This window comes from Rhinolophus ferrumequinum, chromosome 10, assembly GCF_004115265.2.
Source record: "Rhinolophus ferrumequinum isolate MPI-CBG mRhiFer1 chromosome 10, mRhiFer1_v1.p, whole genome shotgun sequence".
NCBI lineage: Eukaryota > Metazoa > Chordata > Mammalia > Chiroptera > Rhinolophidae > Rhinolophus > Rhinolophus ferrumequinum.
In genome coordinates, this window is record NC_046293.1 from 54,241,655 (window position 1) to 54,268,567 (window position 26,913).

Consider the following 26,913-nt stretch of genomic DNA (forward strand, 5'->3'; position numbering starts at 1 on the left):
GGGAGGAGGCGGCTCTGGCAGCGCGCGGCGGCGGCGGCGCGGAGAGCTTGGACGGGGGAACCCAGAGCTCAGCTGGGCAGCGGGAGAGGAGGATCCGCAGGAACTGCGGCTCTGCCGGCTTGGGCCGAGCCTCGAGACACCGGCCTGGCTGCTCCGCGCCAGCCGCAGGTGGGAAGGGGCCGGTGTGGGGTGAGGGGCTTCCGGCTGGGGGGTGAGGCTGAGCCGCGGTGCTCTCTCCTCCTTCTGCTCCACAGACAGAAGCTGAGCATGGAGCTGTCCCCTCGCAGCCCTCCGGAGATGCTGGAGTCGGATTGCCCGTCAGCACTGGAGCTGAAGTCAGCCCCCAGCAAGAAGATGTGGATTAAGCTTCGGTCGTTGTGAGTCCCCGGCCCGGAGTGGGGGGAAGGGATTTGAGGGAGCCTCGGGGTGGGGGGTGGCGGCTGGAGCCGGGCTGGTGGATTCGCTCTGGCACACATGTTGGCAGGTGCGAAGAAATAAGCTGCTCTGACACGCGTGGCCAGGCCACATGTGCAAGGCATGTGCGGAGCAAGCTGGCTGGTTGGAGCAGGTTTAGGAGTTGCAAAGCTAGGCATGTGCCTGTGGACCCCCCGGGGTGACACACGCAGCATAGAGAGGCGGCACAGGATGTGCGGTGCGGTGTGGCAGGGCTGCAGCCGGGCAGCATTCAGGAGGTGCCAGGCTGACTCATACGTATCAATGTGCGGGGTTGTGCAGATGGGAGACACATCATATGTGTGTGCATGAGTGTCTGTGGGGCACCGAGATCTTTGTAGAGTGATTGCACACAGATGCAGAGGTGCATGCGGATACTTGTGCCAACCTGTGGGGCATATATCTCTCTGTTGGGATCGGTGGTTTCTGCCTCCTGTATTCTACATGGGGTGGGGGTGGGGGGTGCCCCATACCTGAGCTGCTCCTCTCTCTTGGGGCCTGGAAACCCACTCTGCATATTAATGATGGGGACCCACCTGGGATCTGGAGAAGGGGTGGAATCCCAACCTGGGGTCTGAAAGGGGTGAAGGGTGGAGCCTCTACCTGGGAGCTGGGGTGGTGGTGAAGAATGATTGACAGGGGCAAGGTGACTGTCAAAGCCTTTTTATTGCTTTAGGGTCTCCCAAGGATCTCCAAGCACATTTAGGCATCTTTTTTTATTGTTGCAGGATCAGGGTATGTGGGGAGGAATAAATGGGGACAGGAAGGACTCAGGCGTCCCACACTCCAGTCCCGAGGCAGGAAAGGAACTTTTCTTCCTGCTCCTCAGAGAAGAAGAGGATCTGGTCAAAGACAAGCCATGCACCATGTTTATCTCCCAGTCAGCTCAGCGGGTAACCTCCGCAGTCTGTTGATTCTTAAGCAGAGAACAAGGGAAGGTGCTCCTCTCCCTGATATGACTCCCTATGGCCCCAGGAAAGAGGCTGTAAATGTTTAGTGAGGAAATACAGGAAACAGAGCCCCTTAACCCAGTATCCTCAATAGTGAGCCCTGGAGCTTTCCATTTCTGGACTCTGGCAGAGGGAGAGATGGGGGTAGGAGATGGATAGATGCTTATGATTGCTTTGTTTTTAAAATACTTCACCTGTGGCGATAAAATGATGCCTTTTGTACTGGGTGGGTGGGTCTGATTTATATACCAGCTGCTGAGAGAGGCCTGAGGGAGAACTGAAGGTAGTGGCAACAAGGCTTGGGATCCAAATGTGCCTCACAGTTCACCCCCTTTGCTGCCCCGAGCCAATGCAATTTGCGGGCTCTCTGAAGCGCAGCCTTGGAATGAGTTCTGGGATGAAGAAATGGAAAACCGAATTGAATTGATTTTTCTTGGGAGGAGCCCTGGGTGATTCTTAATAGAAAATGCTGCTCTGTTAATGGTAACTAAACTGGGAAGGGGGACAGGTAAGGAAGTGGTTGAAGGAAAAGAAAGGGACTCAAGGTGTATAAATGGGAGAACTTAAAGTGTCCCGGGATGGCTTCCCTTCCCCATAGCACTAATGGCTTATCGTATACTTCCCTTGCCTCCATTCTAGGTCGCAGGCCCTGCAAAAGGGCAGCTTTTACCTGTTTCACTATCTCCCACACCTTTCTAACCAAAAGGCTTTCCTGGAAACAAATTGCTATCTCTCCCTTTAGTGTGAGAAGTTCTCAATGGTGAGAGAAGAGGATCCCCAGAGGAGGCCTTGAAACCTGGGGAAAGATGGGAGTCGAGGCAGCTGCCCCTACAACACGTGTTAGCTGAGATGACCTTACACGAGATGATGGTGGACGAGGACCACTAATCATATGGATTAGGTTCTGGTCTTCACTCAGTTCAGCACTGTGGACCATAAGAGTGCTACCATGTGGAAGAACTTACCAGAAAAGTACCTTCTCCTTATTATTTATCACCAGGAACAGATTCTCAGTCTCGCTTTCTCAAAGCAGAGGAAGATCGTGGTATCAAGGCAGATCTCAAGTTGATGGCTTACTGGATTTGGCCCTTTTTGAGTATTGGGGAGGCTTTGCCAGTCAGATGAAGGGAAATAAAAGGATTTTGGACTTTTGCTGGGTAGGAGAGAGAAACTCCGTAACTTTCAGTGTGCAGTGTTTTCTGAAGAGGTGAGCGAAGAAGGCATTCTCTCTTTTAAATGGAATTAGAACACCTCTTCGCCTAACCCCAGTCTCCACCTGTCTCCAAATGGGCCTGAGTGGGAAGGGGTTGTTTAGTCTGAAAATAGGAGAGATGGTGGACATGATTATCTCAGGACTGGGTACTGAATAGAAATGGAAGCAGATGGAATATAGTGTATAGTCCTTGATTCCCCTACTCAGCATATCCTGTATCTCCCTCCGCCCCCTCCTCACTATTCTTTTAATTTCTAATGTAGGACATCTAGGCTGTCTTGGGGAGTTCAGGCCTGGGGCTTTTGCCTCTGCTGAAAATGCCTGTATAATATAGTTCCTCAGGGCAATTTCTTCTTGGGAAGGGCATCCAGGAATTCTGTTTCCCACACTAGCACTCTGCTAAAGATAAATTCAGAATCTGGAACATATGAGCTAGAGAGTCTTTAACTGTGGGATTTTACCTCTACCTAGCAGGAAAATGTTCCTAACTAAGTGGACTCAGGATGAGGTAGAAGAGGCTGGGACAGGCAGTCTGGAGATGATGTGTTGACCCAGATGATTTTCAGTATCTCTCACCCTAAGACGAAGGATTTGATTTGCCTGCCTCTCCTTCTCTGAGACCAGAGGGCCTGAGGGGTGTGGGGAAAGGTCAGTAGGAGTAGAAGGGGTTTTCTGTATCTTTTGGGAATCAAGACAAACTATCAGCAGAAATTGATTTGCCATCCTTAGCTCATTCAACAACTATTAATTGAGTGTCTTCTGTGGGCCAGGTGATGTCTGGATGCTGGGGATATAGTGATGGACAAAATGGACCCAGTCCCTGCTCCTAGGGAGCCTGCAATTTGGTTCAACTCCGTCAAGTGGAGTGAAGAGTGGGTGTTCCTCATTTTGCTATACCCACCCAAGTGGTAAAATTCTACCTCTCTGGCTTCTGCTTAGTCTTTTTCTTTGGGGGTTACACACACAGGAAAAGCATATATATGCGTTCTCTACCTCCCAGGACTGTACAAGCACCACTCTCTTTTCCTTGCTCCCGTTTCTCCTGGAATTTTACTGACAGAACTTCCCTCTTCCTTTGGGATAGTGTAGACACAATCCCTTTCTCTTCTTTCTCCACATGGTACACACTCAGGATTCTCAAGGTCTTGGCTCAGTGTCCTAAGCTGTGGTTCAAGGTCATTACAGCTGAGCTGGAGCAAGAACTCACTTAGGGATTATTTTTGCCCATCTTTGTTTTGTCAGCATCTAGTGTGGTACTGGAACATAATAGGCACTCAGTAAATAAAAGAATGAACAAATGAATTAATGAATATATGTGTATATGTCAAGGAGCCCAGTTCTGACTGATTCTATGGGGCATGTGTTCCTGCGTGCAGACCGGGGAGTAGGCAGTGGGGGTGGAAGAAAGGTAAATGTTGTTGTTGTGATGTTTAGAAGGTGTGGGGTTTGAGGACCTCAGAACAGAGCCTGGAACAGAAGGAGTTACAGAGGACGCAGAAACGACGTTATTTGGATGTGTGAACGAGATGTACCATAATGATTGTGAATGCCTGTCATGTATACATGTGTGTCTGGGTAAAGGTTAATGTACGTGCCGGGGACAGTTTGTGGAGTCGGAGCTCTATGACGATGTCTCTTTGTTTTTATGTTTATAAATAGCATACAGGATAATAAATACGTTAGGTAGGTATGCTGAATTCAGCTATGCTGGATACCTGAAATTGTCTTATGTATGAATGAGATGTGTGTGTGTATGTGAGTATGTGTGTATGTAATGGGATAATATGTATATGTGATCTTGTGTATGTGTTTGTAACATATTCATATTTTCCGACAATCCTTGGGAGATCAAATGTGCAGGAGGAGGACGCTGAGGGACTGCACTGGGTGTCTCACTGACTTATCCCACCTTTTGTCCTCATTTTGTGTATGTCCCATGAGTGATCTTCTGTGGGTGGCTCTTGCCAGTTTTGAAAACCATGATGCTGTCTTCCTTTCTCTGCATATGGCTATGGAGCTGCTGTGAAGATGGGAGGATACACAGTGGCTCCCTTGACCTCTGGAGAAAAAGGAGCATCATTTCTCCCAGGCCTTGGTGGGATGATTTTTAGTACCTTCCTCCCCAGATTAATCCTTCCTCCTTTATTTCCAACCATAGCAAAGGGAATCTCTCCTCCCTGAATTTTATACTCCTCCCCTCAGATGGCTTCCATTTCTCTGTTTCCTCCATCAGCTTTATCTTACCTGAGGCATCTCAGGTAAGGAGGTAGAGGATGGAAAATTCCTGCAGGAAGGGGAAGGAAAGTGCAAAGATAGGGGAAATGAAGTTCAAACCAAAGGAAGAACTTCGCAAACTTCTGGTCAGAATCGGTGGCTGGAGGGAATCAGGGAGCCAGGGAGGGAGGCAGGGATGGAGTGGAAGAGCATTGGGAATATTGGGAGACTTGAGTTTGAGTTCGTGTTTCCACTTTGCATGATCATGAAGTCACACCGTCTCTCTGAATCTCAGTTCTTCATTTTATATCATCCACGAGAAAGTGGCTTTTAAATGATGAAGTCTGGAGTTCTTTCAGCATGGGAGAGCTTGCTGTGTGAAGAGGCCGGGGAATGAGAATGAAAGGGTCACCACTGGCTTGGATGGGAAGAAAATAAAGATTCAAGAGGCAGGAATATGAATTACTTAGTACGTTTGAGTCCTGGTGTTTGGGACATGATTTGGAAGATTCTTGTTGATGAATACTTGTCAGGAACTGGTGAAGCAGGTGTCTGAACTTAGAGAATAGAGGGTTGGGTGGGACTAGAGAAGGGATGTCCTAGAAAGAGTGTGGGCCACTGAGGTCAAAAGAAAAGAGAGTGTCTTATTCCTTATCATTTCTTTTCCCAGTGGTCAAACTAGAAGTGGGTGGAGCAATTGCAGTCTAAGACATGGCGGGTGTGGGGAGCCCAGGGACTGCCCCTGGTGAGCTCTGCAAGCACTGGAGGAGTTCCCCTCTAGCATTTATCCTCAGGTGGGAACTGAGGGGGAAGAAGGGCTCCTGAGAAGGGAAAAGGAAAAAACTGAGATGTTATCTGCAGTCCCTAGACCTGGGGGTAGTATGATTACGTATGCCACATCCTATTTTAGAAAATCTCTTAAGTCCCTTAGAACCCAAATATCACTCTGCTTGCTCAGGAGCCCAAGGAGGCCCGTTGGAAAGATGGAGAGTGGAGAGTCCACATTTGAACTTGCATTTATCACCTTTGCCTGGAGGGGAGTGAAGTAGGTTGGGGATGCTATGGGACTGGAAGGCCAGGTGAGAAACTCAGTGGGAGAGAAGCCTGGATATCTCTAGATGTTTGCCACCTGCCTGCTGCCCGGGAAGTTCCTGAAGTCAATGAAGTGAGTGGTTGTCGTCCACCTTCACCTCTTTTTTTGACCACTCCCATCAGACTGGGATGGAGGAGCCTGGAACCTTCCCTCCCTTTAGAATCTTTAAAGGAATCATCTATGTTTCTGCTCCCTCTGTTTTCCTCTCTTGATTCTTTCTACATCCTTTCCTCTGTCCTCTCCCTCCTTTGTTTCCATCTTTCTCTGGTTCCTCTTTCTCTGCTAGGCTCCATTTTGCTCTCACATCCCACTTTCTCTCTCTCCCCATTCCCTCTGACTTAACCTCTCGCTCTTGGCCTTCAGTGCTCCTACTCTTCCTTCATCTTGGCTAGGAGTCAGAAAACCCCTGGGCTCTCCCCTCACCCAGGTGTTATTGTGGTGATGGTGCAGGGTAAGTTTGCTGCAGGCACCCTTTGGGGTTACCTTAGGAGTCTGGCCTCAACTCCTGTATTCTGCAAGTCCTTTCTTTCGCCTTCTCCGTGACCTCATCCTCCCAGTGACTTGGGAGGAAGACAAATAATTGCCTTTGGATCTCTGGGGGCTGATTTTTCTCACATATGGAAGTTGAGTAGCTATTTTCCAACTCTCTTCAGGACAGCAGCAGAGAAAGAGGGACAAAACCAGGGCAGCAGGTGGGGTGCAGGTGAGACAACTGGGAGACTGGAAGTTGTTAGATAATGAGATTGTCCCCTAAGGGAGGAAGACTTAATGGCCTGAAGAGAAATGGGAGAGAATCCTGGGAACACTGAGCGGGGCAAAGATGGAACTGTGGGGGAAGAAAGTCTACTGAGATGTTGCCCATTCAATGCGGAGGTTCCTAGTGCCAGTGCTCTTCCCCCTCTGTACCTAATAGCCTTGCCTGCCCCCTCCCCCCAAGTCCTGCTACTGCTCCTCTCCCCTCAGCTCCTGCTGCTTCTATGGAGCTTATCCCTGTCTTGGAAGAGAACATCAGGTTAGGATTCTGCTTAACATCCCAGACCTAGCAGCAGTCCACTGAGAGAGCAGTAATGGGGTTCTGGTGAAGAAGCGGGCTTGGTGGGAAAAGGCCAGGGCATATGCAGGGGGAGGCGTAGGGGCACAGGCTAGGAGAAGAGCTAGAAAGGAAGGGGGGCTTCAGGTGATGCTGTTGGATACAGCCAGGCTCCCCGGTCAGTTGATTCCGCAGCTGCGATGAGAAGTCAGGTTTGCAAATAATTATGGTAGCTGCAGTGGGATGATTAGGCTGTCAGCTGGTGTTGGCACCATTTAGGTTGAGACGGGAGCTTGGCTTCCAGGGAACTTAGTGATTCTCTGGCAGGCAGGACCTGGGCTAGAGAAGCTTCTCCTTTCAGTCCTGTTCCTTGGCTCCCCTGCTCCCCTGTTTAGCTGCTCTTGCGTATCTAACTTGGCACCATCTTCCTAGTTCTCCATGCTCACCTTGTTTGGAAACTTTTTGAGTCCTGGGCTGAGTGAGCACACCTGCCAACAGTGTTGCCAAGCTCCCTAAACCCTGACCATCTCTCTACCAAGCAGTAGCTTTAGAAATTCCAATCTGAAATAAATAAAATAAATCAAATTGCACCAGAGACTCACCCGGAAGACTTATTTGTCTGGCCTGTTCTCTTCCTTTCTGTTTTTATTTGAAATGCCAAGAAAATTTGCTGTTGTTTTGATTGCAGCAAGATGGATTGAAGAGAGATATGCAGGCGAACTTGCTGGAAAGTTCATGGAGGTTAGAATGTGACCTTTCTATGATAAAGAAGAAAGCCACTCTCCTCTTTTACGCATCAGGTTAGGGATGAGTTTGGGGAAGCAGTGAGCCAGTCAGGATGAACTTGAACTCAGGATGAATTGAGACCCAGCATGCTACCCAGGCACTGAATCTGAGAACTATAAAATGTTACAGAGGAGGAAACTGATGTCCAGGGATAGTTGGTAAGATGGGGGGCAGGGCTGGGACCAGACCCAAATTCCACAGTTTGGTGTTGTTCCTATCACACCTGCAGTCAGTCCCATGTCAAGCTTCCAACTCACTTCCATCCCAGGCCGCCTTTAACATCTGTTAGGCCCCCTGGAAGCAGGGCATCTGCTGGCAACATCTGTTGGGATGTAATTTGGAGGGCTGGTGGGGTGGTCCATGTGGAGGTGGTTAATGAGCAGAATTAAATAGTGCAGGGAGGGAGAAGAGGGGCGGACAAGTGAACCAGAGAAAGAGTTCTGGACTGGGTCCTGGGAGCCTGCTCTCTGATTTGCCTTCCTCCTGACCTGACTTTCTTGCCCTTCCCTCCCCCACCCCCCCCAGTTCCTCCCTCTCTTAAGTGCTGAAGCCTGAGGGAGAAGTGACTCATTTGTGTGCTGGGCTGGGAGCCCGGATATTGGGTTCTTATTAGACTGGGCTAGGCTCAAGCTGCTTAGATTACCCTCTTCCTCATCTGACCTGAGCTGTGCTGGGCTATTGCTAGGAACACCTTTTAGAAAGGGCTTCTGGTCAGGAGGCAGAGAAGGTCTTGCCTTCAGACACAGGCAAGGTGAGAGCTGACTCCTCTCCCTCTTCTTCAGTGTTTCTCAGACCCTCTTCTAGATCACCTTTCAAATCTCCCTTCCTTCCCTCCCTGCCCCCTTACTACCTCTGGCTCCTCTCCCTCATCTCCCTCCACTCACCTGGTTTCTCTCCTTCCCCTACTATCCCCTAGTTTTCCATAGGCCTCACCCCATTCTCTTCCCACCCTCCCTCCACCCAGCTCCCCTGTCCAGTGCCTAGAGACTGCTGCCATGTCAACCTGAAGCCTACCGTTTCCCAGGATGGCACCCCAGTTCTGCCACCAGGGGGGCTATTTTTATCTCTGGAGCCACCCCCGCCGCTGTGCCCAGCCAGCTGCAAGAACTGGGCCTGCCTGTATAGCAATGGGAAGCCAGGAAAGTGAGGGGAGCACAAGTGCTTGGGTAGAGTGGAGAGCTGATTGCTCTTGGATTCTGGAGCTCCATGCTCTGCATGTTCCCCAGCTCCTGCTTCCACTGCCTCCTGGCCCCTGTGGAATGAGGAGCCAGAAACAAGTCCCAGCCATCCGGAGTGGTGGTGGCAGGGCTTTGCCACTTCAGGGGTCTTGTTCATGGAGGACTCTTAATGAACATTTGTTGAACTAACTAAATAAAGGCTTGGACTAAATAATAATTTTTTTGCATTTATGCATCATTTTATAGTTCTCAAGGTGCTCTCACGTGAGTTCATTTGATTATTTACCCATTTTACAGACAAGGAAGCTAGGGCTCAGAGTGTCTTGCCCAAAGTCCCACATAGTGATAAAGTCTAGGCAGAAGGCACCTGGTTTTAAGGCACTATGTCTTCTTTCTTGTTGGATTTAGATGATTTCCTTGGTTCTTTCAACTTCTGAGATTTTAGAGCCTTGAGATCAGCCAGTTAATCCTTTTCCGACACCCTCCACCTTTCCCCTCCCCCTCTCCTCTAGCCCTCCTCACACCCCTCTTCTCTGACCGGAGGCAGTGTCTCCTACCCTTTGTTCATCCCATCCCAACTCCCATCCTTCAGTGCAGGTGGGGAAAGCTGGGATGGGCCCGGAGGGAGGCATGATCACCGGGCTCCTTGCTATTTTAAAACTAAATGTAAAAGCTAAAGGAAAATCCGTGCTGGACTCTTTGCAGGGGTCATCACATCTATGCCCTGCCTCCCACCCAGGGGACAGTCTCCTTAGCTTGGACAGAGGTAGTGTGGTGTGTGTGTATGTGTGGGTGAGTGGATATGTGTGACATGTTTTTCCCCAGGAAGGGATGGTGGTTGACCAATATCCTCCCTTATTAGGAACAGTTAATAATAAGTAATAATAAAAGTTGGGATGAGTGATGTGGCTTGTACGTAGGTGGTACGCAGTCATTTGTCCAACCAGCTTTGGTTCTACTGGGCAAGAGAGGTGAGGGATGGACTTGATATCCTCTCCAAAGCTTTTCTAGTCTAAGAAATCTCTACTTTTCAGTAAGAGGGTTGAGGTTAGTGCCTACTTGGCTAGGGTGGCAGGGCTTAGAGTGGGCCTGAAGTTAGGGGAGGGAGGGGAACTGGCCTGGCTGGTTTGTTGCTGTACCAGGCTGTGTACAGCTGGCGACCACCTGCCTCCACGCCCACCTCCATGCCTATCCCTTCCTCCAAGCAAGCATGTCTACAGAAAAGGCCAAATGACTTGTCCCTCCCTGGAGGCAGTTCTGGTTCTATGAATATGGGTCTAGTCCTTTCTTTCTGAAAACACTAACCAGCGTGTGTGTGTGTGTGTGTGTGTGTGTGTGTGTGTGTTTGTTGGAGGCACAGAGAATGAGACAGACACAGAGTGGGGGTTTCCTTTCCTCCAAACTGCAGTAGCCCTGCCTCATGGCTACTAGGAGTTCACTAGAAAACGACTTGTAGATACTTACCCTCCACTCCTCTCATTGCTGTTGAAGCCCACTTCCACTTGTCCCAGTAGTCAGTGGAGCTGAGAAACAGCCGGTTCCTAAACTTCATTTGTTTATAATCTTTCAAGGCTTTGGCACAGTGACAAGGTATTTTAATATCTCCCTGTTTGGGGGGTGGGGGTGGTGGTGGTGGTGGTGGGGAAAGACTTCCCGTCATAAAATCCTGGTTCTTGGCTTGTTTCTTCTCTTTTCCCTTTTTCCTTCATACTCACCCCCACTAATCCCCTGTCCTCGTTTTCATATTACCCACAGCTGGAGACCCCAGATTTAGGAGACTGTAGTCGCAGAACTCACAGCCCTGGCTGGATGCGTTTGTCTTCACCCGGGGCTCCCCTCCTTAGCCCCGCCCAGCCGCTCAGCTGACCAATCGCGGCCCCAATGCACTTGTATTGGTGACGTCATCTCTCAGCCAATCCGGAGGTGGGCTGGGGCTGTATGCGCACGTCCAGTTCGCGCCGCAGAGGCTAGGTTCTTGCTTCTCCTACCTGAGCAAGAGCAAAGCCTAGAGACGAAAAAGGGGGGTCTCGGACCCCAGGCGTCTCCTTGGCCATCCTGTCATTTCTCTTCTTCCTTTCGGCTGGATTGACCTCTCTCCAGTTAATTCATAATTATCCCACAATTCCTGTTTTACAGTTGAAAAACCCGGGGCCGGGAGTGCTAACATAACTTGCCTATTCTCTTGATTTCTGTGAGCAAGTCTTCCTGACTTTCATTCACTGCTTGGGATGCGGGATGGGGCATGAGGGCTTCCCTCCTGGTTGAGAGGGTCTCTAGGTAAGGATCCCCTGATCCCTAGCTTCAGCAAACCGTCCCCTGCAGTTTCTAATTCTCTTCCTGTCTTGCTTCCATTCTTTCAGGTGGGTTAAAGGTCATTTTGAAGAACGGCCCTGGGGAAAAGACCCTGGAAAGGAGCTGAAGCTGTCTTAGCCCCTCTGGTGGGCGCTTGCAGGGCCTCTTCCCTTCCCACTGCAGACTTTCTCTCCACAACAGATTCAGGATGGTTCCCTGTCCCTGCGCCCTTATTACTCCTGCTAACCCCTTCTCAAGGAGGAGCCCCACCTCCTCAGAGCAGGGGCTGGCCTGTGCTATTTCTGTCCTTTCTGGGATTCTTCTGAGAACGGATTCTTGTTTTCAGTCTGATTCAGATGTGAAACTTTTCCCGTGGCCTCTCACCCTGTTGCTGAGGGCTGGTTCTCTGCCTCATCAATCTCTTCTTCCTCCCGCCAGGCTCCTCCTGTTCCCTTTCCCAAAGTTCTATCTGGTCAGTCACTCGGTTCTGCTGAGACCTGGAGGAGGAAGTCAGCCCAAAAGGGAGTCATTCCCCTGGTGGGGGGAGGAGGTGCTGGGTCCTGGGGGCAGCATTTTGATGCTCTGAAGTTGGAAACTTTGATTCCCTATGGCAAACCCTGTTGCTGTGCAAAGGAGCCACCTCCAGGGCCCCATCCTCAGGTAGGTGTCAGAGAGGAGGAAGGGAGAGCAGAGGAGGCCAGGTTACTGTGTGTCCACCAGTTGTCATTTGGTGGAGGGAAGGGATCAAAACTTGGCAGTATATATATACTTTCTTACATTTTAAGAAAGTAAAAAGAATGTATTAAAATTATGCTGATGGTAACCACTTTGAGCACCTCTTGTAATTGCAGAAGTCAAATGTGACTTGTATTCATCTTTGGTATCGGTATATATTGACCATTACAATTTTAATACAGTTTTTCCCTTTCTTAAAATGTGTATACATTTTTTTGGCACCCTCTGTGTGTGTGTGTGTGTGTGTGTGTGTGTGTGTGTGTGTATACACTTCTCTACCTTTTACCCCATCCATCTTGCCCTGTATTCTCTTCCCTTATCCATCCCCCTTTCCTTTTTATCACTTTCTCTTGACTGTGGCAGGTGATTTAGCAGAATTTCCCCCTTTTCTCTCCTTCCTGACCCCACATTTTCCTTAGGACCTCACATTTCTCTGGAATCTCTTCATCTTGTCTTAAGAACCCAAAAGGGAGGTCGGATTCTTCTCACAGCTGCCAGCCCTTGGCTTGAGCCTGCTCTGTGCTGAGCCCCCTACTTATAGTGATCTCTTTGGGGGTGTGAGTTCTGGAAGAAGTGGCAGAGGTATTTGGAAACTGCCAGATCATCAGCCATGTGGTGATCAAAGGAAATGAATTGGTCGGGGCTGGGAAAGCTGAGCTCCTCTGTGGTGTTGGGATTGTTACTGCCCGGAACCTTCTCTTCCAGCTGGCTGCCCAGAGCTAGGAGACATGGGGCCTTCCAGGGGTCAGGATCTGAGGCTTTTCCCATGGTGCAGGGACTGAAGGTAAAGGAAGAAAGAAGTGGTGGTGGTGAAACAGGGTTAAGGGTGTAGGTGGCAGGAATGTTGGGGAAGCTTCCAGTTTTCTTAGGGCTGGGTGAGAACTGGACAGGGGAGAGCATCCTGTTTCACAGGGAAAGGGACCATTCCCTGCCAGATTCTCTGAGGACTGAACCAGAGGGGTTGGATTAAAACTGAGGTGGGGGGGGGGGTAGGACTTCCTGCAGAAGAATGATGAGGTGAGGACTTCCGGTGCATCAGGGGAGATCTTAATTCTGAAGGACTTTAGAATCAGAGAGGCCCCTGCCAGGTCAGAAAGTGCACTGTGGGGGAGTTATATAACTTCAGGAAGGTGAAGTTAAGCACATGGATCCTTCCAGCTGACCGAGCCTAGGTTCCCCTTTTGGACTCCCCATTTATCAAATATATTCTTTAATTTTTCTTTCCTTCTCTCCTTGGGGTGTCTGGATTGTGTTGGGTTCAGATTTCAACAGGAGCTATAAAAGAGCTCCTGGACAAGATCTAGAGGTGGAGGAAGGAGGAACTTGGAGGGAGGGCTGTGTTGAAAGCCAGCCTAGATCTCACTCTTCTCCCCAGGGTTTCCATTAGAGAGAAACGCTGGCTCAGAGGTCTCAAATGTGAGATCTGGCAGATAGCTCCTCAATTAATCTGCCTCCTTTCCCTTTTATTTATTTAATGAACATTTACTGAGCACATATTGTGTGCACATAGCAGCCAGGATAAATAAGTCACTGTCAGTGCCATCAAGATACTCACAGTCTGCTATGGGCTGACAGACAGCAACACCTCATGAAGGATGGACGACTAAGACTGAAGAAGCTGTGATGGAATGGGTTCCAGCCTCTCTCCAAGCTAATTACATGATTGAGCTTCCTCTGCCCAACACCTTTGGTGTCTGGGGCACAGTTAAAGCTCTGGCGGTGTGAATTGTAGGCTTGCTGATCTGACTGAGATTGACAAGTTGTGTGACCTCGGACAAGTCACTCAACCTCCCTTATACTCGTAAGGTGATTGTGAGGCTCAAATGAAGTTTGTAATTGTAAAGGAGAGCTCGTGGCCATTATCATTCTCCTAGTTCCTCTGTTAGACGGCTTCCTAATTACCAGTCTCCATCCAGACGAGACTCATTCTTCTGGACTTGGGATAGACAAGGCAGGCGCTGTTGAATTGGAAGGGAGCGAGCTGTGAGCTGTTAGGGCCAGCGTGATACTGGTCAGTTAATTCCAATTCAAATCACGTTTATAGAGACCCGTTGTGTATGCCAGGCCTTTTGCACATATTATTTCATTTAATCCTCTTATTAGTAGCCCTTCACAGGTGGTTTATTATCGTCCTCACTACGTATTTTACAGATGAAGGAATTGAGGCTCTAAAATAAAGGTTCTCAAACTTTAGGGTGCGTGAGAATCATCAGATGTCTGTTAAGCAGATCCCTGGCCCATACCCTCAGAAATTCTGGTTCAATAGGTGTGCAGTGACGCCTAGAATCTAAATTTTTAATAAGTATCCCAGGTGATTCCGGTGCCAGTGATCTCCCGGCCACATTTTGATAGATACGTAGTGATTGAGAATTAGTGGCTTGCCCAAGGGCTCAGAGCCAGGAACTGACAGGTTTTAATCCAGGATTGCTGCCTCCCAGACCTGCCTGGAGCCTTGGTTTCTGCATTGGAAATAGGGATAGCAATTCCTTCCTGCCTCCCTCCCTCCCTCTTGGCCCATTGTGAGGATAAAATGAGATAAAGTAAGAGAAAGTGCTGTTTAAAATGTAGAGCTGGCAGCATTGTTAGCGATTATACGAATACATGCAAATGAGCACCCGTGGGCTTGACTGTTCACTTTGGGAGACTGCTGGGATGTGTGTTTCAGGAGGGGGGGCAATCGAGGAAGAAACTTTGACAGAAAGCATTGACCCCTAGGGACAGAGTTTTCAGTTATGGAAAGGGCTGACCAAAGTCAAAGAGCAGGCCTGGGATAGGAATCTGAGCCGGGGTGGTGGGGTGGAGGTGGGGAGATGGGACCAGAGGCCTTTCCTCCTGGATTGTGTGTTCCCAGATTTGAGGGTCCCTGGCTCCCGGGAATGACCAGGAGAGGGAAGCCCGGCTGAGTCTGGGCCCCAAAGGCAGAGTGTACCTCTTTGTTCTGTGATCTCTGGGCAGGCAGTCTGGGAGTTGCTGGCTCAGGCCCCCCTTTCTAGCTCATCGGCTCGAAAGCCTTTTCTGTTGTCGAGTCTCTGTTCCTACTGAAGCTGTAGCTGAGTCTGAGGTTTACTGAACCCTGCCTCTTTCTTGTTAAACGGCCCGCTTTTTCCACATGGAGCGTGTGCAGTAGGAAGCCTGGAAGTGGGGTTTGCAGTCCACTGAGGAGGCTGCAGCGCCACCCTCCCGTTTCCCCCCTTTCCCTCTGCCCCATTTGTATTCAGACGTGTCTTGGCCAGGACTGCTGGCACCTGAGGTGAGAGTTGGCCTGTGATACTTCCTGGGGCTGACTATTTTGGGCACCCCTCTTCCAAAGCTGCTGAGACCCCGGGATTCTAGAGCTGCTTCTGTTTAGGAATGCCATTGTTCTCCCTCAGCAGCCCTGGGAATCGATGCTAATTTCAGCCTCTGGTCCCTGACTCATTCCCTTCTCCTCCCTGACTCAGAGGGTGACCTTGGGTTTCTGAAGCCCCCCTCAGCTGGGAATAGTGATGGCCACCATTTCAACCCCACCTTGGTTTTAGATGGGTGGGGAGGGGCGGGGGAAAGAAGCAAGAGGGGAATATTTAATCACTTTCTTTACAATCCTCTAAAGTCAGAGAGCATTGTTTGCTTTGTGACTGCCTGCGCTGGACTCACCAGACTTCTAAGAAGCCTCCCAGCTAGTCACAAACCCCCAGAATTCATGAGTGCAAACTATGAGGGATTGTCCCGTCAGGCAAAGAATCCCCTCCGTGAGACCCCTGGCCCCACCTCCACTACTTTGGCTCTGGGGGAAGCTGCTGCAGGGCGGAGGTAGGGGATGGGTACAGTCACCCTTTGCCAGAGGTTCTCTCTGACACTGGGCAGGCAGGGGTTAATCCTGCTTTGTCCTGGTTGATGGATTCTGGAAATCATAATCCATTAGCTCTGCCTGGATGGAGTGAGGCCAGCTGAAAGCATTCAGATTGCTCTTTGTTCTGTGTCTTTGCCTTCCCTGCCAGGGACAGAGGGGCTATGGACATGTACCCCCCCCACACACACACATCACGACCAAGAGACAATGAAAGAATCTTAGCTACTCTTTCGATTGCTGTCGACCCCAGAGCCGTCTTTCATGGGGGAAATAGTCAGCTTCATCTCTTGGTTATTTAGACTGTGGAGAAGACCATCCCCAAAACATCCCCCCTCCAGGGGCTTGTACCTGCCTAATTCTGCTGGGCCCCGGGCATCTAAACAAGAGTGTTCAGGAAACACGGACTAAAGGCGGGTGTTAAGAGGTCGGAGGTGGATGGGGAAGGTGGAGTCAGGAAAATCCTGGGATTAAACTTTGGGATAGATAAATTTAATACAGGCAGTGTCAGTAGCCTGAGATGAAAAACATTAGCTGCCATTATTCTTACTGTTAGAATGATGAATGATTTATGGAAGACTGAAGCTGTGTGTGTAAAATGAACTCTATGAAAGGTATCCAGTCCTTATGACAAGGTAGCGGTCCCTAAGCAGGATTTTTGTCCCCCCACCCCCTCCGTTCCCCAGGCTCCGCTACATGGTGAAGCAGTTGGAGAATGGGGAGGTCAACATTGAGGAGCTGAAGAAAAACCTGGAATACACAGCTTCCCTGTTGGAGGCCGTCTACATAGATGAGACTCGGTGAGAGTGGTCACGGCGGCGAGGCTGGGCTTTGGGGAGAGACCTGCTCATAGAGGAGGCAGCTACCAGACACAGAGACCCAGGGACTGGGAGTCAGACACTGTGACAGGGTCAGAGCCGGAAGGCAGAGGGGCAGGGGCAGGTGGAAAGAGCTGTAGGTAGAAATATTGGCATAGATAAAGAGGCAGGTGAACAGACACGGGGTTGCAGAGACAGAGACAGGCACAGTGTGAAGAAGGAGAGAAGATGGTTACCTGAAAGCTCATCTAGTCCCAACCTGCTTCCCACAGTGGAATCTCTCCAGACCCGCGCTGCCCAATGGGTGAGCCACTGGTCACGCGTGGCTATTGGGGTGTGAAATGTGGCAAGTGTGAAATGAGATGGGTATGTATTTGTAAAATATATGCTGGATTTCCAAGCTTTGGAAAAAAGAACAAAATATCTCATCAATATATTTTATACTGATTCCATGTTAAAAAGGATGACAGTTTGGGTGTGTTAGGTTAAAGAAAATTTATCATTGAAATGAATTCCACGGGTTTCTTTTTACCTATTACTGGAATATTTAAAGTTACTTATATGTGGCTTGCATTTTATTTCTGCTGGACAGGGTTGCTGGTCTATAGCATCCCTGACGGTGGTATTCCAGTGTCTGCTTGAACGCTTCCGGAGTCGGGATGCTCACTCCGTCACATAGTGACTTGTTTCGTTATTGGGGGTCATCAGAGAGAGAAACAGAAATGAAAACCATAGTGAGAGAAAGGCGAGGGAGCTCGGAGAAGGGAGAGCTGGTCTGAGAGTTACTGAGGTGTGGGGTGTGGCTGGCCCAAGGTTTTCTAGGTCGTGCAAGCACTTGCTGTCTTTCCTCTATGATGCCCCTTCTGGGGCCTCAGGCAAATCCTGGACACGGAAGACGAGCTGCAGGAGCTCCGGTCAGATGCTGTGCCTTCGGAGGTGCGGGACTGGCTGGCCTCCACCTTCACCCAGCAGGCCCGGGCCAAAGGCCGCCGAGCCGAGGAGAAGCCGAAGTTCCGCAGCATCGTGCACGCCGTGCAGGCTGGGATCTTCGTGGAGCGGTGAGGCTCGCCCACGCTCGCCCTCGGTCTGCCTCTAGTTGGTCTGCCTCTAGTCGCGTCCCTGTTCGTCCAGGCCCCCAGCCGCAGTATGGCGCCACATGCTCACCTGATCAGACCTTCATACCCGGGCCTCTTTTCATTATCCTCCTCTAGGATGTTCCGGAGAACGTACACCTCTGTGGGCCCCACCTATTCCACTGCGGTCCTCAACTGTCTCAAGGTGATCCCTGGGTTTTTGGGAAAGGGGAGAAGGTTGGGGGATGGAAACGGTCTTTTGGACTTTCAGACTCTGTTTATGGGGTGATTTTTGCCTTCTCTTTTGATTGTTCTCATGTTCCTCAAAACAAATTTTGCCCACTCCAGAGGCAAACCCCTGCAGTTCTTGTCTCTCCCATGCTGAGACATATCCAGGAAGAAAGGCCCATTTCACCACTTCTTTGTTTACCTGTTTCCCAAGACTCTGCAGTCATTGGGAAGTCCTCCCTGAAGTCTAATTGCAACCTTGCTGCTTCTGGGATGCTCCCCTCGGGAATCTCCCTGCTTAGTTTGTTGTTTCTTTACAGAACCTGGACCTCTGGTGCTTTGATGTCTTTTCCTTGAACCGGACAGCAGATGACCACGCTCTGAGGACCATTGTTTTTGAGTTGCTGACGCGGCATAACCTCATCAGCCGCTTTAAGGTTGGACAGCATTGTACCCCTGCCTCTGGGCACGATTCTCCACTCCTGTCACTCCTGTGCTGGAAGATTCCCATCAAGTAGATTCCACAGGCTCCCTCACTTAGTCTGACTGTCAGGGAAGTCTGCTCATGCCCGCCCCAGTCGAACCGTTCTTTCATTTGCTACAGTGCCAGCCTCTGACTCCATTTATTGCCTGCTAGGGGAAGATTCTAGGTCTGCAACCATCTAGCCTAGGATTCTGCTCTCTCCGCCTTTGCATTTTCCCCTAACTTGACCTCACCAGGCTGACTCGATGTTCACCTCCCTGTTTCAGTTGTCCTGCCTCCTGCCTGTGGACACTGGGGGTCTAGAGTCCAGATGCTGTCAGCACTTTGGGATCAGAGTCTCTACATTTGTTTCCTGGGGTGCGGGGAGGGAACAAAGTTGGCCATTTTTCTTCCCTCACTCCCTAGCACTAGTCCCTCCCTGTCCAAGGAATTTTCCCCCTTGACAGGGCTGGGGAGGGCTGTATGAGGAGATGGAGCGTGTGTGATCTCCATTTGCTCTGCGGCTTGGCTAAGAAGAGTATGGTATTAAAATCCCCTCCAGATCCTATGCCAGGAGGGAGCGTCTTTTGGGACTAGAGGCTGGAAAAAACCACTTCCACGTGGAAAAACCACTTCCACACTTAGAAGTGGAGGGTGAGGGGGGCGGGGTTGAAGAGTCGCAGTGGGAATATTTGGTTATCACTTAGGCGGGGGCGGGCAAATGTTAGAGTGGAGGAAAATGTGTGTGTTCTGAGGGATCCATTTGGGGGGAGTCAAAGAGTCCAGTTGGAGGGACCCCTCCCAGAGGTCTTTGGAAGATCATCCCACCATCCTCTGCCTCCACTTCACTATAACAGACCTGTGGTGCTGAGTCCTTTAACAACTCCCAAGAGGGTTCCCAGAACTTTCCTGAGATGCTTAGTTGGGATTTTCTTCAGTGCCTTCCTGAGGCCTGTCCTGCAGTTTCTTTTTTCCCCCTTCAATCCTGCCCTCTCCAGGACAGAAAACAGCAGGGTCCTCTTTTTCATAAGATTTTTCCCAGCTCATGTTTCTCCAAACTGGTTCTCAGATATATTCTAGACACCAGCTTCTCTTAAACTCTGCTTCCTTACCTGGAAGGGCGGTTTTGGGGAGGCCCTAAGAATAATTGCATCAGGTTGGGTTTGGCCCAGCCCCAGTCTGCCTTACTCCAAAGCAGTTAGCGAGAGAGAGGGGCACTTATTGCTTTAGTGTTCATTCATGGTAGAGCCCCCCAGTTGGAGCTGTCCTTCTCAAGCTCCGCATTCCTTTCCAGCAACCAGCCCCTCCCCTGCTCCTCCCCTTCCGGTCCCTTCCCTCCAGGGACACCATGGCAACACAAAAGCAATGGCAGTTGTCTTGGAAACAGTCCTTTAAAATTCCCTGAATTTGGGGCACAGCCCTCCAGGGGTGGGGGTGGGGGATGTTAGGGTCTGACTGAGGAGTGGCGTGTCTTCTGTATCTCATCACTACCGCTCATCACTACCGCTCATCGCTACAGATGCTTCCCCAGGTCCTGTACCACGTTCTCCTCCCAGCCTCAGGAGGTCCAGGGACAGGTGCAGACACAAACCTTGTCCTCTGACAGCCCAAGCCTTTGAAGGGGCAGACATACTCCAAGGGCCTACGCAGGACAGAGACAGAATTGAGAATAGCTGGACAGAGCTCTGGCTCCTGGAGCTTGCGTGTGTGTGTGTGTGTGTGTGTGTGTGTGTGTGGCTTCTCAGAGAAGGGGGTAATCCACATCTGGCTGGAAGGGTCCTCTCTACATCATCTTATCCTTCCCCCTTCTTCTGAGCCCTTCTTGATGGTATTGGATTGGGGTGGGGTGGGGTGGTTGGAAGGTAGGAGGGAAGCTTGCTTTCTTTTTCTTAAAAATATCTAGGGAAATAATAATAATTATAGCTACTTTATAGAGAGCACTTACTAAGTGCCTTGTACTTATCTCATTAAATTCAAGGTAGGTGGTATCTTCATCTGTAATTAAGTATCTGAGGCATAGGGAGGCACGTGACTTACCCAAGGTCACACAGTCAGCAGGTGGTAGAGCCAGGATGTGAGCCTGGGTTCACCTGACTGCTGAGCCTGTGCTTTCTCCCTAAGCCACGCTGCCTTCTAAAAAAAGATGGCATTGCTGATCTCAGTCTTGGGCCTCCTGCCATTCCTTCAGACCCTATGTGTATCTCGATTACCTCCCTCCTACTGCAGATTCCCACTGTGTTTTTGATGACTTTCCTGGATGCTTTGGAGACAGGCTATGGGAAGTACAAGAACCCTTACCACAACCAGATCCATGCCGCTGATGTTACCCAGACAGTCCACTGCTTCTTGCTCCGCACAGGGATGGTGGTAGGTGCCCTGGAGATCATTCTTCTGCGATTTAGGGTTTCATGACTGCCAACCTGGGACATCTAGACTCTACTCCGATTTCCCTTCTCTCTTTGGTTCTTCTCCTTTGGCATCCCACAGTCTTCAGAGTCAAATTGGACTTACTCTAGAGAATTTCTGGGTAGATCAGAAACTTCATGTGATGTATGCTGGGATGCAGTGGGAATGTTGCAGGTTGGGATGGAGGAAGCTCTTCGGCCATTCCAGGAAGTGGGAAGCCTGGCTGCATTAGCTCAAGAGCTGACCTTGAAGAATGGGATGGTCTGAGTGGTCTAGCTTGTGTGTGGAGGTCTGTGGGCAGTGACAGGAAAGGGGGTCAGATGCCTCTCATCCTCCGTCTTTTTCTCCCAGCACTGCCTGTCGGAGATCGAGGTCTTGGCCATCATCTTTGCCGCAGCCATCCACGACTATGAGCACACAGGCACTACCAACAGCTTCCATATCCAGACCAAGTGAGGGGTGGGACATGGCAGGGCAGGGGGGGCAAGTGGAGGCGGGGAGGTTGCCAGAGTCCTTGTTTACAGAGAGATGAACACGATGACCTTTGGCTTTGTAGGTCAGAATGTGCCATCCTATACAATGATCGCTCAGTGCTGGAGAATCACCACATCAGCTCTGTCTTCCGAATGATGCAGGATGACGAGATGAACATTTTCATCAACCTCACCAAGGATGAGTTTGTGTGAGCAGATGTCAGAAGTGGGCGTCCCTAACACCCCGTTACCCCAACCCACTCTTCCCACTTCCTGGACCTCCTGCCTAGCGGCGGTGTGGGCTTATCACTTTACTGGTTCTGCCCATTCAGAGAGCTGCGGGCCCTGGTCATTGAGATGGTGTTGGCCACAGACATGTCCTGCCATTTCCAGCAAGTGAAGTCCATGAAGACGGCCTTGCAGCAGCTGGAGAGGTGGCATATGGTGGGGTGTGGCCAGGGCTAGGCCATAGTGAGGGCTGTGTGAATTGGGGGCATACACATGGGTAGTCGCTATGCCAAGTCTTTGCCTGGATGTAGAAGCTCTTCTGGTTCCAGATAGCTGAGCGTATCTCTGTGTGTGTGTGTGTGTGTGTGTGTGATGTGTGTGTGCACATGGCCCTGGGGGTATGGACAGCCCAGGTAGCTGGTGTAGGGGAGAGCATTTTAGGCTAAAAGTCTGAGATGGGCATTCTCATCTCAGCTTCAGGACAGATTTACTCTGGAATGCTGGGGAAATCTTTCAGTCCTTCTGGACGCATTCCCTTATCTGTGAAATGTGAAAATGATATGCCTCCCTCTTCAAGAGCTTGCTACCAGTTTCTGCTCTAATAAGGCCATTGAGAGAGTCATGTGAGGTTAAAGAAAAAACACAGAACAAATGCTATAATTACATCTAATGTTGCTTAAAAGTGGGTGGGAGTATCTAACTATGTGTAAGAGAGAACAGGCTCTGTGTGTGTCCTGAAGGTGTGTGTTACTGGATGGTGTCCACGTGTGGGAGGGTGTGTAGCGTTAGAGTGTATCATTACTTGAAAATAATAATTATAGATAACATCTACTGAGCGCTTATGTGCCAGACACTCTTCTAAATACTTATATATTGTACGACATTTAATTCTCAGAACAATTCTATGAGGCAGATTCTATTACTAATTCCGCTTAGGATTGAGGAAAATGAAATACGGAAATTTTAAGTAACTTGCTCTATGTCATACAGCAAGTGTATGATAGGTATGGTGAGGATTTGAACCCAGACCTCTGATGTAAAGAGCCTGAGCTGCTTCCTATACGTGTGTGTGTGTGTGTGTGTGTGTGTGTGTGTGTAATCTCAGAAGGTGACTGAAGTTACCTGAGAGGATCTGAGAGAGGACATGTGATGGGAAGTTAGGGATGGTCCAGGTTTCCTTTTCCTAAAAGACCAGTCTCCCTTTCCTTTCCATCTGCCTCAACCAGGATTGACAAGCCCAAGGCCCTGTCTCTACTGCTCCATGCTGCTGACATCAGCCACCCAACCAAGCAGTGGCTGGTTCATAGCCGCTGGACCAAGGCTCTCATGGAGGAATTCTTCCGCCAGGTAGCATGGCATCTTTGCCCACCCGCTGCCCATGGGGCCCTCTCTCCCCTATGTTTTCCAAGTTCCCTACTCCTACTCCTGATCTTCATTCAGCTACCTGTAGCTTCTATCCTGACCTAAAACCTGTGGGTTAAAATGTCAGCATCCTAAAAGCTGAGCAGTAGCTAACGATAGGTGCATTCCATTTGCGTTATCACTCATTTCCAGGTCACAGGCACAGAAATTCTTCTTCTCCCACTACCTCCTACCACCCCCAACTGCACCCCAGATCTTGTAGACTAAGATATGCTCTCCAGCTTTCCCACCCTGTCTTCTCCCACAGGGTGACAAGGAGGCAGAGCTGGGCCTGCCCTTTTCTCCACTGTGTGATCGCACTTCCACTCTTGTGGCACAGTCCCAGATTGGTGAGTGTCCTTTCCTGCAGGGAGGAAGGGATCGGGAAGGGGAAAGGATGCTGTCTGGGCCTGGGCTAGGACTACCCCAAGTCTCCATCCCTCAAAACCATTCTTCCTGTAAAAGCAAGCCTGATATACTAGAGTGTGGGGTCCTGGGGTGGAAGGCCAGGGGTGTGGGGAGTGTGATGGTGGAGAGTTTGCTGGGGTCACAAGGACATCACCCAAAGGCTGCCCCCATTGGGAACTTTGCAACCCCAGGTTACTCTGTTTTACACGCATCTGAGTCACAGCCATGCCAGCCATATGCACTACCCAGCCTTCCAAGGAAGAAATCTCCATGGTGTTACCCTCTTCACTGCAGGTTTCATCGACTTCATTGTGGAGCCCACATTCTCTGTGCTGACTGATGTGGCTGAGAAGAGTGTCCAGCCCCTGGTGGATGAGGACTCCAAGTCTAAAAACCAGCCCAGGTGAGGAGGGTGGGGTAGCCAGGTCTCCTTGTTCTGGGGGAGGGGAGTTAGACTCACAGAGAGGGCTCACTGGCAGGGAGGAGGTACAGCCATGGTGGGAGCAGTGGAAAAGCTGGCTACTCCAAGGGTGGGAGCCCCTTTGCTGTGTGTCACACAGGGGTGGAAGGATGGGACCATGGGACCAGGAGGGTGTGACCTGCACCTGTGTTCCCCTCCACCATATTTTTGTCTCTTCCACTAGCTCTGTCTTCATTGCCTTTCTGCTAATCTTGTTTTTCTTTTCCTTCTCGCAAGAGGGAAGGGGTGGAGCGGGAGGGGTGAAATTGTGGGGAGAGAGACAGGGACTTGGAGAGTAACCAGCAGAGGGAAAAGAGGATGAGGCTCCCTAAACCTCCTCCTGGTCTTGCATCCCCTCCACTCTGAGAGCTGTGAAGGCAGTTCTGGAGTGGGCTGGGTCTCACCTCTGGAGTCGTGGGGTGGGACTGCTTCTAGCTTCCAGTGGCGCCAGCCTTCTTTGGATGTGGCAGTGGGAGACCCCAACCCTGACGTGGTCAGCTTCCGCTCCACATGGACCAAATACATTCAGGAGAACAAGCAGAAATGGAAGGAACGGGCAGCAAGTGGTATGTACCATTGTGGGGCATGAGGCCTTGCGGGGGGAAGGCAGCTAGTGGAGCAGGAGCAGATCCATTTTCCTTAGGCCTCTGGATAAACCCTTTGTTTGACTCCTAGAGTTGGGAATGGAGCTGATCAGACTAAAGTTATGTCAGAGAAAGGACTGACTAGCTGATTGGCTTGGACTGTTCTAGAATGAGGACTGGAGAGAGGGTAGGGACAGCTATATTCCACAACCCAAGTGCCCTATACATACTGTGTTCTATGAATGGTGCTCCTGCAGGTTAGCATAACTTGGTGGCCCTGGCGGGGAAAGCTCTTCCTTTATGTGGGAGCCGAGGGTTGTTTTAGCAAGGCTGGAGAGCTCTCTCCAGGTGAGCAGGGGTTGAATATAGCTCAGCTTGAAGGCAGGAAGATGCATGAGAATCCCTTACTTTTCTCCATATGCTTCTAGGGTTCTGGGGAAAACTACTTCTTGGTCTGGTCCCAACTTCCTTCATGCCCCTCTGCAGGCATCACCAACCAGATGTCCATTGATGAGCTGTCCCCCTGTGAGGAGGAGGCCCCACCGTCCCCTGCTGAAGATGAACACAATCAGAATGGGAATCTGGACTAGCCAGGGGCTGGCCCAGGTGCGTCTGTTGTGGTGGAGCGGGGCCAGTCTTGAGGTTGTACGGGGAGTAGGGACAGTGGGGTGTCCAACACGGCATCTCTGAAGAGTCATCTCTGGGATTCAAAGGATGTGAGGTTCTCCCTCCCTCCTTCCAGGCAGGAAAGTGGAGGAAGTGAACACATAGAACTGAGCCAGGGCGTGAGTGAGAAGCACGGAAATTCTTCCAGCATTTCTTTCCTAGTCCTTGTAGGAAGAAAGCAGGTAGCTCCTCAGAGCAGGGTGGGGCCTGAGCCGGCTGCAGCCAGCCTGCATAGCACCTTTGTGAGGATTTGGGAAAAGGAACCAGCCAGGGCACAAGTCTCTGTGTGGTCAGTTGGTGTGACTTCGATGTCAGCCCCTGCTCACACTGTGGCGGTGCACCCTTTAGCACGGCATGTTTTACACAACTATGTGTGGGACTGAGAGGGGATCCGGGTGGGGCTTAGAGAGGGTGTCAGGTTGGAGATAAAGGCAAAGATCAGAGCACTGAGGCTTCTCCCTCTTTCCCTAGGTCCTCATTGAGTTCAAAGTGTTTGATGTCATCAACACCATCCATCGGGACTGGCTCCCCCATTTGCTCCAAGGGAGCGTGGAGGTTGAGGAACAGACAACCCACCCAGAGGCCAAATGCCAGAGATTGTGGGGTTGGGGGAAGGGTCCTCCCCACCCGACACCCATTGGGGCACACTTTAATCTCCCGACAGCAAAACTGGGGAACTTCAGGCTCCCAGTGCTCACTGTGTCCATGCCCCTGCCTCTGGACTCACCCAATGGCCAGATGGCTGGCTGGGAAGGGGGTGCTTCCTGGAGGCTTCCCAGGGCCTGGGGGAGGGTCAGAGATGCCAGCCCCTTGGACCCTCCCCCATCCTTTTTGCCTCCAAGTTTCTAAGCAATACATTTTGGGGGTTCCCTCAGCCCCCCACCCCAGATCTTAGCTGGAAGGTCTGGGTCCCCCTTTTCCTCCCCTGGGAGGGGCTGGAATAGGATGGAAAGCTGGGGGGTTTCAGAGCCCTATGTGTGGGGAGGGGAGTCAGTTCCTTCAGGGCATGGTATCTTTCGAGGGTCTGGGAATGGTGGGGACGGCCTCTTTACCCCAGACGTGCATTGCTTCAGCCCTGTCCCCAGCCCCAGAGCCTGCAGTCTTCCCTCTCTCCCATTCTGAAATGGCGACTGGGGTACAGAGGAGCCATTGGGACCGGGGGCTGAGAGGAGGCCTTTCCTGGGGTCCTGGAGAGCTTGGGACTGGTCTTGGCCCCTGGGGCTTGTTACCTGCTCTGGCTGAGGTCTGAGCCCTTTGCCTCCTTCCTCTCCCTGAGGCTGGGGGGCCCCATCCGACCAATGTCTGTAAAGTGCTTTGAGATGTCGCCAGCTAAGCACCTTCAGGATGCATCGTTTGAGCACAGGCAGGAGAGACCAGCTGGGTTGGGGTCAAGGGCGCACGGTGGGTGGGGGTGAAGTAGAATCCAGTAGTACTGCGTTGCTAGCAGAGTCCTTCCCCTCACGTCCCCTCCCAGCACTGGCCCAGCTGCAGGCGCCAGAGGCCTCCCGCGGGGAGTGGTGGGTGGAAGGCAGATGGGGACGGGCTCAGGGCTGCTGCTGTCATGTCATGCGGAGAGAGCCCAGACAGGTTCCCGGCCCCTTCCTCTCCTCGGGCTCCTCTCACCCCACCTTGTCCCAGGAAAGGCCCAAGTTCAGGTGACTTCTCTCCTCCTTTCTTGTAAATACCAACCTTGCATTTGTACAGTGGGCCCTGTTCGTGTGAAGTCCGTATCCATGGTCTCCTAGACCTGCCACCCGTTCCTCCTGCCCCACCCTGAGTGGGGCAGAGACGCATGTGACTCACCCCTGCCCTTGGTCTCCCAGAACCGTGCTGTAATCAGACATCAATAAAGACGGGAGACCACGCCTCGCTGTGTGTGGTTCACTGGGTGGAAGTCCACCACGTGTCATGTTACGTTCGATAAAACCCCGGTGC

The 26,913-nt window shown here is 50.9% G+C and overlaps 1 protein-coding gene across 2 annotated transcripts; it reads left to right on the plus strand.

Moving 5' to 3' along the window:
* On the plus strand, positions 1-26,844 carry PDE1B (phosphodiesterase 1B). Of its 2 annotated transcripts, XM_033117444.1 has the most exons (16): positions 1-168; positions 255-377; positions 16,457-16,570; positions 17,464-17,646; positions 17,800-17,866; positions 18,210-18,326; positions 20,579-20,719; positions 21,110-21,210; positions 21,315-21,440; positions 21,564-21,665; positions 22,686-22,806; positions 23,129-23,210; positions 23,563-23,671; positions 24,164-24,294; positions 24,799-24,918; positions 25,450-26,841. In XM_033117444.1, the coding sequence occupies exons 2-15, from the start codon at positions 268-270 to the stop codon at positions 24,900-24,902; spliced, it is 1,608 nt and encodes a 535-aa protein (XP_032973335.1). In that variant the 5' UTR covers positions 1-168; positions 255-267; the 3' UTR covers positions 24,903-24,918; positions 25,450-26,841. The 2 variants fall into 2 exon arrangements, with proteins under 2 accessions (XP_032973335.1, XP_032973336.1); XM_033117445.1 differs by lacking the exons at positions 1-168; positions 255-377 and adding an exon at positions 11,685-11,869 and having other exon boundaries at positions 25,450-26,844.
* The last annotated feature ends 69 nt before the right edge of the window (positions 26,845-26,913 follow it).